General features: G+C 44.0%; 1 protein-coding gene across 1 annotated transcript in view; it reads right to left on the reverse strand.

The window, feature by feature from the left end:
* The window catches only part of FECH (ferrochelatase), a 40,587-nt gene extending 24,222 nt beyond the window's left edge, over nt 1–16,365 (reverse strand). The window contains exons 1-4 of the mRNA XM_008586094.1: nt 16,299–16,365; nt 10,830–10,944; nt 3,568–3,687; nt 2,138–2,286 (exon numbers count right to left, since the gene is read on the reverse strand). Coding sequence (XP_008584316.1) covers nt 2,138–2,286; nt 3,568–3,687; nt 10,830–10,944; nt 16,299–16,365 — 451 coding nt within the window. The remainder of the gene's footprint in view (nt 1–2,137; nt 2,287–3,567; nt 3,688–10,829; nt 10,945–16,298) is intronic.
* Between the last annotated feature and the right edge of the window lie 2,003 nt (nt 16,366–18,368).

An 18,368-nucleotide genomic window follows, 5' to 3' on the forward strand; every position in this document is an offset into this window, starting at 1 on the left:
GAGGTGCGGGAGCAACACCGAGGGTTGCGATCCCGTTGCCGGTCCCGGTCCGGTACGGGCGCGACACTGAGGGTTGCAATCCATTGCTGGTCACGAAAAAAAGACAAAAAAAGGAAAAAAAAAAAAAAGAATAACAGACCTTCAAAACTAAGTCCCTATAGGATAGAATGCTTAATCATTGATTTTTTAAAATCACTTTCACAACAATTTTGGTTATGTAAATATGAAGTGGATATTATTATTCTTTGGTTCCTACCAAAGCAAACAACTAATCCTAGAATCTACATGCTTGTAACTTTCTTTCTTTGCAATAAATAACTACATATTAAAACATCAGACTTTTTTTTTTTTGACTGGTAAGGGGATCGCAACCCTCGGCACAGTGTGGTCCGCACCATGCTCAGCCAGTGAGCGCACCAGCCATCCCTATATAGGATCCGAACCCATGACCTCAGCACTCCCAGCTCCGCACTCTCCCGAGTGAGCCACAGGGCCGGCCCAAAACGATCAGACTTTTGATAGTAAGTGGGAGAGTGGGTTAAACCCATGCCATTCCATGGGAATCTTCCCAGGGCAACCTGAGAAGCTGAGACCTAGCTGGCCTGGCTGGTCTGGACAAGCCAGCAGCCTCACCATAGAGACCACAGAGACAGGAGGAGATGGGAGGGATGTCCTTCTGTCTGATTCCCTTGTCAAGTCTGACAACTCTACTAGGGCTCTTTATGGTGATGGGTTCTATAGCAATATATGAACATGGCATCTTTCCACTGAAGACAGCATAGCAGTTTCAAATCTGATTCATGCTCAGCCTTTTTATCATGATAAACTGTTAATAACTACAGAGTTTGTTGCAATATATGAACATGGCATCTTTCCACTGAAGACAACATAGCAGTTACAAATCTGATTCATGCTCAGCCTTTTTATCATGATAAACTGTTAATAACTACAGAGTTTGTTCTCTATCAAGTAGGTATGGATGGTGGGCAGCCAAGTTTCCCTCAGTGACATTTGAAGAGCTATGCTGTGGCATGTGTGGCCAAACTGTAAAAGGAATGCCCTTCAGCCACAGCTGAAGGCAGGAAGCAAACCTAGTATTCAGATCCGCAATTGAACACTTTTCTGAGTAAGATGATCTCCTAAGGGGCTAGAGCCCTTTGCCCCTTTGTGCAACAAGAAACGGTGGATTCTGAGAGCAACCCAAGGTGACATTCAATAATGTCTTCTCAGAGATGAAAAGCTCCTTTTGGTCCTGCCTAGCAGAGCTATTTTCCTTGCGAATCTCCACAGTGCCACACTCCTGACCTGATCCCAGCCCTACAATGCATTTGCAGTGAATGTATTTCATGTGCCCTAAGATACACATTTTAAAACTTTTAACACTTCTCATATTGGTGCACACCTACAACAGATGGTGTCTTAAAATTAACTGGTAGTGCTTTTTGTGACTTAGCATTATACAAAAATAATGGTGTATCCTGCAATTAATTATCTTAGATGTGATTAAATATGGCTCTTGCAGTTCATTCGTGTATTTAGTGCTTTATTCTGTACATTATTATTCTGTGTAGAGGTTCTCAGAGGACAATTACCAGATGTGTACCATCCTCTTTTTAGTGCGCATCCAACATGGTCCTTCAATACCTCACGATGGTGGCGCTGCTGAGAGCTGAAAGCATTCACTACAAGTTGCTTGTGTCTCGTGGCTTCAGTGGCAGCCAGCTGATTCTGCTCTAAATGTCAATCTATTTAGCCATCCAACCAGAAAGAAAAGGCAATAGCAGCAGCCTCAATCCACTTTCCAAAGACTTCTTTCCAGCGCAACAATATATGCATCTTTTATTCATGGTATGTCACTTCTGCCTTATAATCTAGTTCAATTTAACAAACATCTTGACGTTCCTTTTAAAACTAATGTTCCAAATCTTTAACTTTTTTATTTGTAACACAGGAAATAATGGAAAAGGCTATACAGTCAAAGGATAATGCCTCAAGAACTGAATTAAGTGACCGTGTATTATGTAGAAACTCCCACAAATCAAGAGTTGCTGGTACCTGCAACAGCATTTGGCTTCCAATGCTGTTTTGAACTTTGGAAGAACAAACCTAGTGGCATGTCAGTAAAGAAGCACCACACCTGTGTCGGGGGACAGCTCATCCAGCAGCTTCACCATGCCTTCTCCTTGCTTGGAAGTCCACATCTTGATTGGGGACCCACCTCCAATCCTGCGGTACTGCTCTTGAATTCTGGGGGTTCGACGTTTGGCGATGAATGGTGCCAGTTTACTAAAACATGTAACATGTAGGCAAGTGGATTTTATACCACCTTAGCAACCTGGAAATATTTTCTACTCAATAAGAAAAGATAAGCAAAATTTTAAGAAGAGCCTAACAAGATTGAGCCTTTAAAAATAGAAGCTTGAGTCACTGACCATAGCCACCTCTTGGCATAGATTAGAGCTAAAGCTAGATACTCTCTGAGGAATATCCACTTGTGCTCCCCTAGCTGTTCTAGCAGCATACCCTGAAGGTTCAGGACACCCGACAACCTGGCAGAGAACCTTATCTGCCAGCTCCTATCTTAATATGTTTTGATTCTGCACCTAACAAGAACTAGGATATAAGACAAAGGAAGCATACATTCCTCTTAATTAAAAAAAAAGTATCTTAAGCCTATAGATATACTTGCATATGTGAGCAAAGATGTATGTACAAGAATGTTCATTCCAACACTGTAAACAACCTAAATGTCTGTCAGTGAAGCACGGGTTAAGTACATTAAGGTACAGCCATACAATGCAATTCTAAACAGTCATGCAAAAAATAAGCCAGATCTATATAATCTGCTATGAAATGAGATACGGTGTTAAGTTTTAGACAAAAATAGCTAAGTGCCAAGTAATGTGAGTATCCTCACATTTGTGTAACAAAGTGGGGGAGAAGATCTAAAGGTATGTATACATGCTTGGATATGCAGGGACTATTTCTGGATAGTGATAGTGCTTACCTCCGGGTGGGAACTGAGTTCAAGGTGAAAGGGACACTTGCTTTTTACTGTAAAAACTTTTATACTATTTGCATTTTTTACCATATGCATGTATTAATTCTTCATTAGGAAACCTATTTTTAAAGAAATAAGGGAAGAAGGAAGGAGGGAGGGAAGGCTGAAGGAAGAGTAGGAAGAGAGTGACAATCCATATTCACAGTACAAATGAATAATATCATCGTTTCCCTAAGTGTTAATCAGCCGTTAAGTGCCAAGTGCAAATATATCTTTAAAAATCTTTAAAGGCACTTCAGCTGTGTCAAGACAACTGCAATTTCCAGGGCTCTGGGGAGGAACAGGCTCAAGGAGAATCCTCACTAACTTGCTTTTTCTCTCTTCCCTGCAATTCTTCCAATATCATATCCTTCTGATATCCAACAGAAAGTAACCCTGCTGCCCTAACCACTAACAGACATGCTTTAAAACTGTTTATTTTTATGAAACTGTAGAGTTGAGATACACGTAAGGCAAAATGCATTGCATATGTTATTAAAAAGTACAGGTATGTATATTTATCTTACTTTTGAACAGGAAGTGTCATGAGGTCTCGGTCCAAGAAGAGCCTCAGAAGGAAGTCGTGAACTTCTCCCAGGGTTTCAGGGCCTCCCATATTCATCATTAATATTCCAGTTTTTGGCTTCCTATATCCAGTAAAATGCAACAGTTGACTTGTCACGCTTTTTATTCTCCTCTAAGGTAGAATCTTGGTTCAGTTAACAAACTCTTATCTGATCTGTTGGGTGCAAAGGTAAAAATCCACAGACCTTTCCACTGTCATTACATGGCCACCCATCTGGGAATGTATGAGACCTCCAGTTCTCCATGGTTCCAGCTCTGACTCTGACCTTCATCTCTTAGCTCCATCTGTGACATTTGTCTTCACTTGGCTTGAAATGTTTCTCTATTAAACTGTCAGTCCTGAACAAAGATCTAGTTCTTTAAGGACTGAGAGTCAAAGTAGAAATCTTAAATTGTCCTGAGGCTGAAGTACCTGTGCATGTGAATGTCTTACAAATACACAGGTTATATGACCTCTCCAAACATCAGGTTTCCTCATCTGTAAAACAGAGTCCACCACCTACCTCAAAAAGTTGTTTTGAGAATTCAGTGGTAATGTACTTAGTCACTTATCATGTCCTGGCATGCAGTAAGCTACATTATAGACAGAGAAAGGTTCCCCTATCATTTTAAATCTCCAAAGTTAAATACCAGCCCATCTCTTACTCTTTCATCTGCTCCCTTCTCTTTAGTCAATTATTAAATAAAATATTACTGACAAATTATTTCTTGCTACTTGGCTTCCTTCTCCACTGGCTGCCTTTGCTCCCTCAGTGTCCCCTACAATGACAAACCACATTTCTCGCTTTACACTGACCTCTCCAACCCTCGTGTAAATCCACTGCTCACCCTGCAAGAAATGGTGCTAACATTCAAATCAGTCCCAGGCTAAAGAATCAAGCAGTGAATGAGTAGAAGGCAAGAAGAAAGCAAAACTCCATAACAAAAGTTTCTAGTCAATCGGCTTCTGGGAAATTAAAAATGAAAGCACTATTCAAAAATGTACACATCTAAAATACAGAACAGCTCCAGGACGTACACAGCCCAAAGCGAGCCAGGCTAGCTCTCTACTCCTAACCTCGCCAGGGGCAAGGGGAAGCCCGAATGAAACCGAGTGACCCCACGTGCTTCTGGGAGCCACCGGAAGACGGTGACTAGAGACTTGGAATTAGAAGGTCAGAGTCTGAGCCGGGCCATGGAGATCCAAAGGTCTGTGTGTCCCACAAGCAGGCAGCATGTGATGGCAGTGACAGGGAAATTAAAGGACAAGGAATGTTTCTTCCATTCATTCTTTTGTTGCTATTGTTTTTGCATTTAAAAAAATTGAGATATAATTCACATACCATAAAATTCACCACTTAAAAACTGCACAATTCAGTGGTTTTTAATATATTCAGAAGGCTGTGAAACCATTTCAACTATCTAATTACAGGACATTTTCATCAACCCAAAAAGAATCCTGACATCCATTAAAACCTCTCCCCATTCCCTCTTCCCTCTCCCCTGGCAACCAGTAATCTATTTTCCAGGTCTATGAATTTGCCTATTCAGTATATTTCACAGCAATGGAATCACACAATTGTGTCTTCTTCACTTAGCATAAAATGTCAAGGTTCATCCAAGTTGTAGCATTAACCAGTATTTCGTTCCTTTATTACTAAATAATATTCCATTTTATGGCTATATCCTGCATTCACTCTTGATAAAACAGCTGAGAAATAACCAGCCTGAAATTTATCTAAAACACCATCATTACAAACGTTGAGGGGTCATTTCCTAAATCTCCTACATCAGACCACCTCTGGCTACCACAATGACTAAACCAACCTTACTGAGCTGGTTCTCACTTACCATCCTTAATGTGTTCTAAAACTAATGATATTATGATTAATTGGCAACTTCTAAACAACTGTTAACATTTGGCAATAATTTTAGGCAGCAGGCTGTGCCAAATATGTGGAAATTTTCTTGATCAAACACACCATAGGTTCATTCACTGTAGACAAATGAGGTAGAAATCTGAATTCTCAACCTAAACTTTCAGAATAAGAACCAATTCCCAGGGAAGGGAAAATGCTGCATAACAATGAAGTCAGGGATTTTCTAATTTAGACCCCATTATAAAGATTAACTAAAATCACTTTCACATCATTGTCTTGACCAGAGTTTCTCAGCCTCAGCACTTCTGACATTTTCGGCTGGACAATACTTTGTTACAGAGGACTGTCCTGTGCAATACAGTATGTTTAGTAGCATCCCTGGCCTTTAGTAGCATCCCTGGCCTTTGGCTACTAGATGGCAATAGCACACACTCCACTCCAGTTGTGACAACCAAAAATGTCTCCAGACATTGCCAAATTTGTCCCCAGGGGCAAAAATGCCTCCACCCCATTGAGAACCACTGTCTTAGAGAAAGAGGGTTTAATTCCCTTTTTAGTAAACCAAGTCACTACATTAAAAATGTCATTATTATATAATTTTTCCACAGAGAAATCCTACCACTACCATAACAGTGGTATTTGGTTTTCTTTCCTTGATATCTGAAATTTTCAGATGCATTATTCTGTGAGACTGTAATATTCCCTTAATCTTTCTATTTAGATCACCAGCCTTCTCCTGGGATCCTGTCTTTCACCCTCAAAATCTGTGACACACAATAAATTAAGTGCATTTTCCCATGGATTGCTGCCAGTTAACAGATTACTGGTTAAGAAACCCCAGGCTAAAAGACTTACCTAAGCCACAGAGGGTATCAATGTGCAAACGGGATTTAGAACTGTGTCTTCATCTTAACACCTGTGCTCAGAACAAGAGTGGCTTTAAAGGGATGTTACCCTGCCCTACTCAGGGTTTTGCAAACCCATGTTGATCTTACACATGAAAGCGACGCACAGGATTTGAAAATGCCTAAATGTGCATGCACTTAATTCAAAACTGTGTTGTGCATGACAAATGGGGCATTAGTAAGCCCTAGTCCGATCCCCCTCTATTCCACAATGTGAAGTGCAAAGCTTTAGTCAAGGGCCTCTGTCTCCTCTCCCCTCCAGACAGAGCACACCTGAGACCACGGTCTGAATAGTCGTGTTCCCTTTGTTTGAACGTAAAAATGTATACAACACAACTTATTTAAAACTTCTCACTTGAAATAGTTTCAACATTTTGCAATTTTTATATTCTGGTACTCTCAAAATAGGAGGTTTTCCATTTGAAGAATTAAATGTACATAATGGAAACTTAAGTTCATCAATTAATAAAGAAACAGTAATTCTATTCTACTGTATATAGTCAGCATCAAGAAGAAAAATTCCAGCTATTCATTAAACCTACCAGACATAATTGGCCTATGGAACAGAGTTAGGCAAACTACAGCCCATGCACCAAATCTGCACACACACCCACCCACTGCTGTTTTTGTAAATAAAATTTTATTGAACACAGCCATGCTTATTTGTTTATGCATTATCTATGGCTGCTCTCACATTACAACAGCAGAGTGGAATAGCATCAAAAGAGACGGTATGGCCTACAAAGCCTAAAAAATTCACTACCTAACACTTTACAGCACAAGTGCGTCGACGTGCGGTCTAGTCTAGTGTTTAGTCTAGTATTCTGGTTAGTCCAGTCTAAGCATGAAGCAGCCCAATGCCTGTATAATGTCTGGCATCAGAATGATCCACAACAAAATTAATTTTAAAAAAAGGAAAAAAGAAAGAAAAAAAGAATCATCTATAAAGACATTCAATGCTTCACCATTTCTAATACTGAAAAACTAGAAATAATCTACATGCCCCATAATATGGGACTAGATAAATAACTTATAATTTAATAAAATACACTTAAGTTATTAAAACAATGTAGAAGACTATATTTATATGCTGACATATTATGAAATAAAAGAGGAAGTTATAAAACAATGTGCACAGTATTGTCATATTTTGGTAAATACAAGGGCACTTCAAAAAGCTTGTGGAGGGCCAGCCCGGTGGTGCACTGGAGAGTGCGCCGCTTGGGAGCGTGGCGGCGCTCCCGCTGAGTGTTCGGATCCCATGTGGAGACCGGTTCCCGCTCACTGGCTGAGCGCGGTGCGGGCGTAACACCGAGGGTTGCGATCCCGTTGCCGGTCCCCGGTACGGGCGCGACACTGAGTGTTGCAATCCCGTTACCGGTCAGTAAAAAAGACAAAAAGGAAAAAAAAAAAAAAAAAACTTGTGGAGAAACAGAATTATAAGATAATATGAATCTGGGCTGTCCCATAGCTCACTTGGGAGAGTGTGGTCCTGATAACACCAAGCCAAGGGTTCGGATCCCTATATAGGGATGGCCATTTAGGTCACTTGGAGAGCGTGGTGCTGACAACACCAAGTCAAGGGTTAAGATCCCCTTATCATCGGGGCCCACCCAGAGACCTGGGGCATGGAGAAAGGGACCAGACCGCCCTCCCTCAAGCAGGCACACTGTGCCAGCACCTTGAGGCCTGCCCCGGGTCCCGAAGCATGGAGAAGGGGACTGGACCTCTCTCCCACAACCAGGCACACCGTGCCAGTGCCTCAGGGCCCACCTAGTGACCTGAGGCAAGGAGAAGGGGACTGTACCTCTCTCCCACAACCAGGCACACCATGCCAGTGCCTCGGGGCATGACCAGGGACCCGGGGCATGGAGAAGGGGACCGGACCGCCCTCCCATAATCAGGCACACTATGCCAGTGCCTCAGGGCCCATCCAGGGCATGGAGACGGGGACTGGACCCTCCTCCCACAACCAAGCATGCCATGCCAATGCCTCAGGGCCCACCGAGAGTCCCCAGTCATGGAGAAGGGGACCCGACCACCCTCCCTCAACCAGGCACACCGTGCCAGCACCTCGGGGCCTGCTCAGGGACCTTGGGCGTGGAGAAAGGGACTGGACCTCCCTCCCCCAACCAGGCACACCAAACCAGCTCCTTGGGTCTCACCTGGTGACCTGAGGCATGTAGAAGGAGACTGGACACACCTCCCACAACCTGGCACATGGCACCAGCGACTTGGGGCCTGCCCACAGACCAGAGACATGGAGAAGGGAACCAGACACACCCCACAACCAGGCATACCACCAATACCAAGGAGCATACCAGAAACAGCACCTCCGTGTACGTGGCCCACTGCAGCCTCCACAATAACCATGGCTGCCGCGAAAGCAACTAGACACCACAAGCACCACGCAAATGGTCCACCAGCCACTGGAGTGCATTCACACAAGGAGAGTCACCAGCAGAGTCAAAGAAACAAAGAGGATGTCTCTCTCCACAAAGCCCATTTCAGAGTAACAGAATCAGCATCTGCTCTATGATAATATTGGAGGACCCGATCACATCTCTCAGCATTGGAAAGATCACCTAGGCAACAAATTAACAGAGTAACCATGATTCTTTCAGGAGAGAAGAAATCTAGGGTAATTAGAGGGGGGAGGGGGAGGGAATGGGGGATGGGGAGAGATTGGACAAGGGGCATAAAGATTAATTATGGTTTGTAACAATACATATGCTAGTAATACTGATGTGATCAACATATCTCAGTGTTCAACCTCCAAAATATGTATAATCGATTTTGATTCAATAAATAAAATAAATTTTAAAAAAAGATCCCCTCGGGCCGGCCTGTGGCTCACTCAGTAGAGTGCGGTGCTGATAACACCAAGGCCACGGGTTCGGATCCTATATAGGGATGGCCGGTTGCTCACTGGGTGAGTGTGGTGCTGACAACACCAAGCCAAGGGTTGAGATCCCCTTACCGGTCATCTTTTTAAAAAAAAAAAAAAAAGATCCCCTTACCAGTCATCTTTTTAATAAATAAATAAATAAATAAATAAATAAATAAAATGAATCTTTCCACGAACTTTTCAAAGTATACTAAGTAACTTTTCAATATACTAAGTAACTAAGTAACTATTAATAGGTATAGATATAGAGACAAAATACTGATGGATGAGATTATCAGTGATTTTGTCTTTTTTTTTGCCTGTGCGTATTTTGCAAAATGAACCCATTTCTTTTGTATAAATATGCTATAAAGTCACTTAACAGAATCTGAGTTTTTTCTAGATTTTTATTTAATTTTAATAATTTAATACTAAAGCTATTTACATTAACTTTTGCCACTAGGAAAATATAGTAATGAAATAATTATTCTTCCAGGGTTCCACATTTAACCAGTTCTGCAGTTTACACCAAATGCTTATTCCGACCCCTAAGTACTTGTGGCTGAGGTGAGAAGAGGGACGGTGGGGGTGACAAGGAGCAGTGCCCTGCTTGGCACACTGCCAGCCGGAGAGGCTGTCTGGGCTTCCTACTTCCTCACTAATTCCACCTTTTAGGAAAGAGAGCTGAGAGGAGATGGTTTGGGCCCCACCCCTAATGCCCTATCCCCAACAAACCTCAGTTTACTTAGCACTCAATCAACATACCCAGGATCACACAGTGAAAAATAACAAACACAAAATAAAAATATCTTCCTAGCTGTATAACTTTCACAGAACAATGTCTGGTCTAGCAGAAAGGTCAAGGGGTTAAATGGGTCACAGCTACTCTCACTCTGCCTGGTGTTAAAAAGTGCTGTTTCTACATACTCATAACTTCTCTTTACAAAGTCTTCTGCTGCCTCTGTACAGAGGAGGACTTGTAACCAGCTGAGGTTGCTGTTACTGGAGAGGACACAGCAACAAGGCCATGCCTGCTGTCACCCACCACAAACCAAGTGAGGTATGTATGACACATGGACTTTCTTTAATAAATTATAAATCACATGATGTCATTTATGATTATGTTCACTGTGATCACAGATGAAAAACAAAGGTAGAGTTTTCTATAGAAATTCCTGGTACATGAGTTAGTCTTTATCCTCTACCGGACATACATTTCACAGGCATAATTATGTTAGGTTCCTAAATACATTTCCAGCATACATATAATTTGTGTTCTATGACATATTCCAGAACCAAATTCTTATATGATTTGCAGACTGTTTGTACTCAACTATAAGTCCTTTAACCAATGCCCTGCTGAATGGAGGGGGTGTGTGGGGAAGGGGGGTAAAATCTGTAGTTTAACAAGCTGTTGAAAAGCAGCTAAGAAAATAACACACTACTCCTTACGTGTTGGGTTTTCCCAGCACCTCTCCTCATAGGTAGCTTGTATCTACTGGTGTTTGCATAAATAAAGAGAAATCCTCATTCGTACCTAATACTAGACTCACCTCTTCTCCAGGTGGACTTGAGGTTCTGCACTTCTGGCACGTTGGGCTGTTTCGGCGGCCGCTGCTGCATCTGACTTGCACCTCCATGGCTGATGGGCCGCGCTGCCCGGCACCACTACGACAAAATCAAAGTGCTGGCATGAAATTAAGCTGGAAAGTAATTTCTTTTGAAGAGGTCCTCAGCGCATAATTCCTGGCTTGAAAATTTAAAAAGACGCTCTAGCAGAGGTGATTTTTCTAGCATTTCTCTGCAAGCAGGTGAAGGCCCTTTAGGACTCTCCAAGAGGACCAGGGTGGAGGTTCACTCCCCTAAGATGGCTAATGAGGACCTGCAGGGAGGCGTTTTAGAAGCTACACATACCTCCTCTCTCTGCTTTAGCAGTGGATTTTGCTATGATCCCTCAGGAGAACCACTGCACATTATGAACGAACATTACTGACAGCAGTATGCTGCTCAGATGAAGGGCGAGGAGCCTGCAGAATGGGTGAAGAGCCACTGATTTAGGGAGTGGAAAATGGACCAATTTTCAACCAGCAGCAGATCTCATTTCTGCCTACAAGCCTTTTCCAGTAAAGCACCTGTGCTAAGAACCCAGCAGTGCCCTTGGACCCTGACAAGGGGGACCTCTGCTTTAGAGGACCCTCTCTGGCCCTTCTCCCACTGCATCCTACCTCATGGGGTGTGCAGTCTATGAGACCAAGGAGATATGCCTCCCCCAGAGTCCACATCCCACATGCCAGGTCAGGCTCCAGGAACCAGGACCCCAGAAAGCCCCACACCCACTGCCAGGATCTGTACAGGCATACTTCCTGGATCCATCCTCCTGAAGGCAGATCGTGCCATCAGTGTAACCAATTCTTGATCTGAAGGGTAGCCAAAGGGTGGCTGTTTACTGGGGCAGGAATGGAGCTGGGACATGCAGACTAGAGTGTCCACATATGTGTGGGCACAAGACTTCACAATGCAGGAAAAAGCCTGCTGGTCAGAGACAACTCTCCCAAGGTCTCCACATTTCTGCAGAAGCTCTGGAGACTTTGAGAGCTTACCCTTTCAGGTCACTATGATGGTCTATATGTCAGTGTAGGAGCACAGAACATATTTCACAGTTTGTTAGCTTGCTATCCCACATATGATATATGTCGTCCACGTATACTCTTGTCCTGGTCTCCACAAGAGTTAGTGGCAGCCTGGAGAACCCACCTGAATTGAGGAGTCCATGTGCCATACTCAGTTGTAGTATGAAAAGTGTTGGTCCTTAAACATACAGTAAAATTAAATTGAAGCCATATAGTAGGTATTAAAGATGGCAGTGTGAGACAGTGGTTACTACCATGCCCCTTGCTGTACACACAACCTCCTTCCCCATCCTCAAACCCACAGCTTAGAAACCAGATTGAGACCAGTCTCCTCCTGCCCTCTCCTACTGGGAGGCAAAGGTATCCTGGTGAGGAATTCAGGCTATGGACCAAACAGATATGACTGAATCCAGCTCTGCCATTTAGCAGCAATATGATCTGGGGCTGGGTTATAATCTTTCTGAGCCTTAGTTTCCCCAGCTGTAAAATGATGACACTTTGTTATCAGGATTCTTGTGAGGATTAAAGCAGTTAAGACAAGAGAAGCACTCTGTGGTGTCTACCAAGTGATTAGTGCTAGCATTAGTTTCATGTGTAAATTTCTAGAGGCTAGGGGCTACACCCGCTCTGAATTCTTTTTATCACCAACATGTCCATATGAGTTAAATACAGGAGAATGGTATCTCCAGGCCACTTGTATTTCTAACTATCCTGATTGTCCACAAGCCTTATGCTGAACAATCCCAACTAACTCAAAGTGGAAGTACAAATACTGACACAAAGAAGTTCAATTCCACTCAGATGAAGTCTCAAACCAACTAACGTCTTATTTTAGACAAATTTAATTCTGAACTACATGATGAGATTTAGCCAGGTTCTTAATCATGCTACAATGTCCCCAATCCTTATATGAATGAGATTATATCAGATTCCATGAGTATGAGAATAGAATTTTGGCATTCCATAATTTGACTTCTGGTGATAAAATAAAATTTCTTATTCAATCAAAAAAAAAAAAAAAAAAGGACAGGGGAGGAAGTTGGGGTGGGACTAGATTTGCCAATGTACTAGTACATTAGGATTTCCTAGCACAATTTGGGAGCTGGTAGTTTCTCACATTGCTTAACTATTGCCATCCTGTCTATTTACAAAATTCTCTTCTCTGTGATTGATCAAATTCTGAGAGGATGATGCTGCTAAAATGAGGTCCTTTCTGCTCAGGATTTAGGGTTAATACCCTCTCCCCTCAAGAACTTCTCTAAAGCACTCCCCTCCTCTAATGATCTGAAGGTTCTAGAGAAAAGAAGAATGTCTCTTACCAAGTGATTAGTGTTTGTCCAGTTAAAAGAATTTAAAGTAATCATTCAAACAAACCAACTGAGACTCCTGAATAGACTCAGCTCATAGGTGAAGGGAATGTGAAGGCACAGGTGGCATTGTGTAGTCCACATAGACCGTATGTGTTCTGCAGCCAGAGAGATCTGAGCAGAAATTCTGCAAAAGATCAACAAGCGTGGGCAACTCACTGAGCTACTGTGAGTCTCATTTTTCTCATCTGTAAAACGCTGATAAGGCCAACAGGCCTTGCAGGGCTGTTGTGAAGATTAGGGGGAAAAACTTGATGTCATCCAGCCCCAAGAACAGTGCCTGGCACATTGCATGTGGTGACTTGCCCCCTTCTAAATTAAGACCAGGGAATTCTGCCCCACATCCTTACATGGACAGCTGGTCTACCTTTGGAAGGCCTACAACAGGAACAGCTATCAAATTGAGGGATATGCAGAAGAGAAGAAGATGATGTAAGAAAACAAAACTTAACACCTGGACAAACCCAACAGGTGAATGATTCAAAAGTATATCTGTGACTTAAGAAGTTCATGGGTATCAACTCTTTCTTCAAAACCAAATTATTTTAATATTTTAGATGTTTGGGCATGGGTAGAGGAGGGTAGAAGGCAAGGTTCAAAAAGTACTTAAGGGCTGACCCCGTGGCGCACTCAGGAGAGTGCGGCGCTGGGAGCGCAGCGTCGCTCCCGCCGCAGGTTCAGATCCTATATAGGAATGGCCTGTGCGCTCACTGGCTGAGCACGGTGTGGGCGACACCAAGCCAAGGGTTGCGATCCCCTTACCGGTCACGAAAAAGACAAAAAAAAAAAAAAAAGTACTTAAATATATAATAAGTCCCTTTTCTATCACATAGGAGATGAGAATTATTTCAAAAGGTACTTATAAAAATATGTACCATTTAAAGGGCCGGCCCTGTGGCTCACTTGGGAGAGTGTGGCGCTGATAACACTAAGGCCACAGGTTCGGATCCCTATATAGGGATGGCCGGTTAACTCACTTGGAAAGCGTGGTGCTGACAACATCAAGTCAGGGGTTAAGATCCCCTTACTGGTCATCTATTAAAAAATAAAAAATAAAAAAATAAAAGATTATCAATAGAAATAAGGTTCTATATTGTGACTACTAATAAATACTGGGCAGGGGCTGTGTAAAAAAAATTGTTATTTTCCGGTGTGGAGCCAAAATATTATTTTATTTAAATGCAGGAACTCTTACTTATTATCCTAGAAATTATTTCTCTAATTATGAAAGACATTTATGTTCAGTCTAAAAACATTTGGAAAGAAAAAGGCACAAAGATAAACAACAATTCACACACACACACACACACACACACATATGTAGTGTATGGCCCATCCCAGGAAGCTTCTTATTAATTCTGTAATATGCTAAGAACATAGAGTATAAAACTTTGCTTTTCCACTTTGACTTTCAGAATCCATCTTCAGAAATACTCCTAGGGCCGGCCCGGTGGCGCACTGGATAGTGCGCCGCTTGGGAAGCGCAGCGGCCCTCCCGTCCGAGGGTTCGGATCCCATATACAGACCGGTTCCCGCTCACTGGCTGAGCGAGGCATGGGGGCGACGCTGAGGGTTGCAATCCCGTTGCCGGTCCCCGGCCCGGTGCGGGGGCAACACTGAGGGTTGCGATCCGTTGCCGGACACGGAAAAAAGACAAAAGACAAAAAAAAAAAAAAAGAAATACTCCTCAATTTTTCCTAACCCAGATAATATTAATTCTTTCCTATCAACCATAATGATTAAAGTATTATAAATACACCTTAAAATCAGAGTTCGTAATACAAGACTTCAAATCTACTTCTGCGATGGTTTCTGAATCCTTCTACTTAGTTACTTTTAACCTAGACAAAAAAATCAACAAATAATTTAAAGTTTCTCATACTGTTCCATGACCTCAAATCTAGAGCTGTCAGTCTTTATTTGCCACAGAAAAGGTCGGTGAAAGAAAAGATTAATTTAGTACTTCTTTCAGCTCCATTACTGGCACTGTGCTGCCTCTTCTTAAAAGAATGCCTTTTGTTTCCCAGTGCCCCTAGTGAGCTGATCTTCATTGTACATCGGATCCTTACTATTTTCCTAACAAAGACACCTTTAACAAGATATGGAGGTTCTGAGTGGATTCTCTCCATGCCCTTTTAAGTAGGTGCCAGACTGATGAATTAGGGAACTTCTTAGAAAAATAAGAAAAAATAATCAGATCTGTGTCCGGTCACTTCAAATGCATTAAATAATAATATTTATAAATACTAATAATAATATTTGTGGCAGCCTTTTTACTTTAATAACTGGGAACATTGAGGGTCTCTGTGTCCCTACTGTGTGACAGGCGCTGTGCTACGGGCTTCCCCTGTATCCTGCTAATCTCCATGGCAAGCCTATTATTTTTCTCTCTTTACTTTTACCAAAGCTCAAGCGAGGTTGGGTGCCTTGCTCAAGGTGTCACAGGGGTGTCTGATCCAGAGTTCCATAAGCTCATCCTGTGGACACAACCTATATTCATGGTTTGCATTCACGCGTGAAGTTGTTAATGGGTCTCGTTTGTTCTCCAAATATCTCTAGAAAACGCTCGCCCGGGCTGCCCTGCGGTTGTCCTGCTCCCAAAAAGTGAGCACGGAGTGATGCCGTGGGCTAGGGCACAGCAGCAGTGGGCGCCCTGTGAACTCCATCAGCAGGGAGGGAACCGCAGGACAGATGCCCATGGTAACATACCTTCCCTCCCGTGATCCCCACAACAATCTTGTAATTACAGATGACAATAACTAAGGCTCCGAGAAATTGAGCCACTGCTCACGGCCCAGCTGTGATCCCGCGCCTCCCGGTGCCCTCAGATGCCCTATGTGGTCCCCTCGCTCCTCCCATGGGACGGCCCGTTCCGGTCCCTTCGCCGCGACGCCCCTCGCCCCATGGCGCGCAGCCCACCGCAGTCCCGGAAGCCCCCAGCCCGGGGCTCCCCGGCGAGGGCTGCCCGCTGCCCCTGCGCCGCAGTGACCCCGGCCTCGGCGGTGGCCGCGACAGCCCCACTTACGCCGATCGCGGAGCAGGGCGCCCGCAGTTCGCAGGGCCGCAGCCATGTTTGTGCGAACTGAAAGCATTCCCGGGACAGCGTCGGCCGAGACCTGGGTTCCCACCGCGGCGGCGCGCTCAGGTGTCTCTGCCGGGACAGCGCCGAGCCAGAGGACGCTCGAAGCCCCAAGCCGCCCGATCTCGCGCAGCGGCCGCCGGAGCCCTGGAGGCACGCCCGCTCATTGGCCGCCGGCCCGGGGCGGGACCTCGGGGGCGTGGCCAGATGAAGACACGCCCTTCGCGGAGACCCCGCCCCGGGCCCGCCCTTGCGCCCTAGCGGCGCGCTCGCTCATTCGCTGCCAGGGTGGGGCGTGGTCTAGAGGGCGGGCCAAGATGAGACACGCCCCTCACGGAGAGCCCGCCCCGGCTAGAAGCCGCTCCCTCCATGACAAGGGCCGAGCTGGTGGCCCCCTCTCCACTGTCACCCCAGGTCAGTACACTAAAGCTCCTGGTTGCTCTGGATAGATGCCCTGGTTGCATCCGCCAACCTGGCCAGGGCAGGAACGGCAACCATGACTCAGCAAAGGACTTTCTAGACATTTCCATTATTGTTACTTAAATAGGATGTTTTTTCCTCAGTTCTCCAGTTTGCCTGCCTAGTCACAGCACAACTGTACAGACGCTGTTTTGTGTTGCGTTGCTTTCAAAATAGAAAAAGGGAGCTGGCCAGTTAGTTCATTTGTTTAGAGCGCAGCCTTATGACACCAAGGTCACGGGTTTGGTTCCCCATGCTGGCCAGCCGCCAAAAGAAAAAGCAGAATAGAAAAAGGGATTATTTTATATTAGACACTCATGCAATTATTCAGTTTCTCTGCAGCGCCTCTATGTAGCAGAGTTTGATTATATGTAGCAGAGTTTGATTATACTACTAACGTGAGCGCATTAGGAAAAGTGAAGGCCAGCCTGGCAAATGCATTTCTTGGAGAGATGGTGTGGCGAGGTTTGTAGTAGCATATAGATGCACCTTCCCAATTTAGCCGCCCGCCCCCAACCTCGTACAAGGAGGCCTCCGGGAGGGGACAGGAGTGCCCTCTTGTTTCTAGCCATTCCTACACTCCTACACCTCCGCCAGCCCACTGCCCATATATGTTCAGTGCTTCGTGGAGTAGACTAGCCCATGGTACGGAAAGGTCTTAGGCATCATTCATTCAGTTAACAAATATTGAGCACTTACTGTGTGCACTGGGAAAACAACAGTGAACAGAGCAGACAAGGGGCTTACATGGGGGTCAGGGGAGACACAGAAAATAATCACGATGTGTAGTACTTTGGACAATGAATTTGTTAGAGAGAAGAATGAAGCAAGAAGGTAAGGGAGTTGGGTTTGGGGAGCGAGGTGCTGATGCAATTTGAAACAGTTGGGTCAGAGAAGTCCTCACTGACATTTGGGCAAAGGCCTAAAGAAGGAAGGGGGCAAGCTGTGTGGAACATTCAGGAAAGGCGGAGTCCAGATTGATATGAAATCAAGTTTTCTGTAGGTAAAATTTGTGCTCTTGATTGAATTAGTTTATTTATTATTAAAGTTTGTCCTTCTTATAGCTATAACTCAAATGTAAAATGTCAAATTAAATGAACTGCCTTTCGTATTACCTAGATGATCTTCAAATCCAAGCAGGAAATGTTCCCTGAGAAAGTGATAGTAAAACTTGCTCCAAGTCTTAAACTGCCTTCCTATACATTTTGCTAATTCTCTACTCTGATAACCAAAATTATATGTTTTAAGTTGACCTTTAAGCAAGTGATCTTTATGGATAATATATTCTCCACCTAATGCCTAAATCCATTCCTTCTAAATAAACTACATAAAAAAGGCTCCACATTTTGAAATTCTGTCCTGGAAGAAGTGTAGACAAAGCCAGAGAATTAGAAAAGGCCAGGGGTTTTAGATGTCTCAGCTATGTAGGCTCTTCTGGGTCACCTCTGGGAAGCCCTGGATAAGCCACGCCTTCCATCCTGGGTGCTGCCCTCCTGCAAGGTGGAGATAACAGGAGCTGCTGGCCCCTCCCAGGGAAACACTGATGGTTAGTGACAA

This window comes from Galeopterus variegatus, unplaced genomic scaffold, assembly GCF_000696425.1.
Source record: "Galeopterus variegatus unplaced genomic scaffold, G_variegatus-3.0.2 Scaffold3826, whole genome shotgun sequence".
Taxonomy (NCBI): domain Eukaryota; kingdom Metazoa; phylum Chordata; class Mammalia; order Dermoptera; family Cynocephalidae; genus Galeopterus; species Galeopterus variegatus.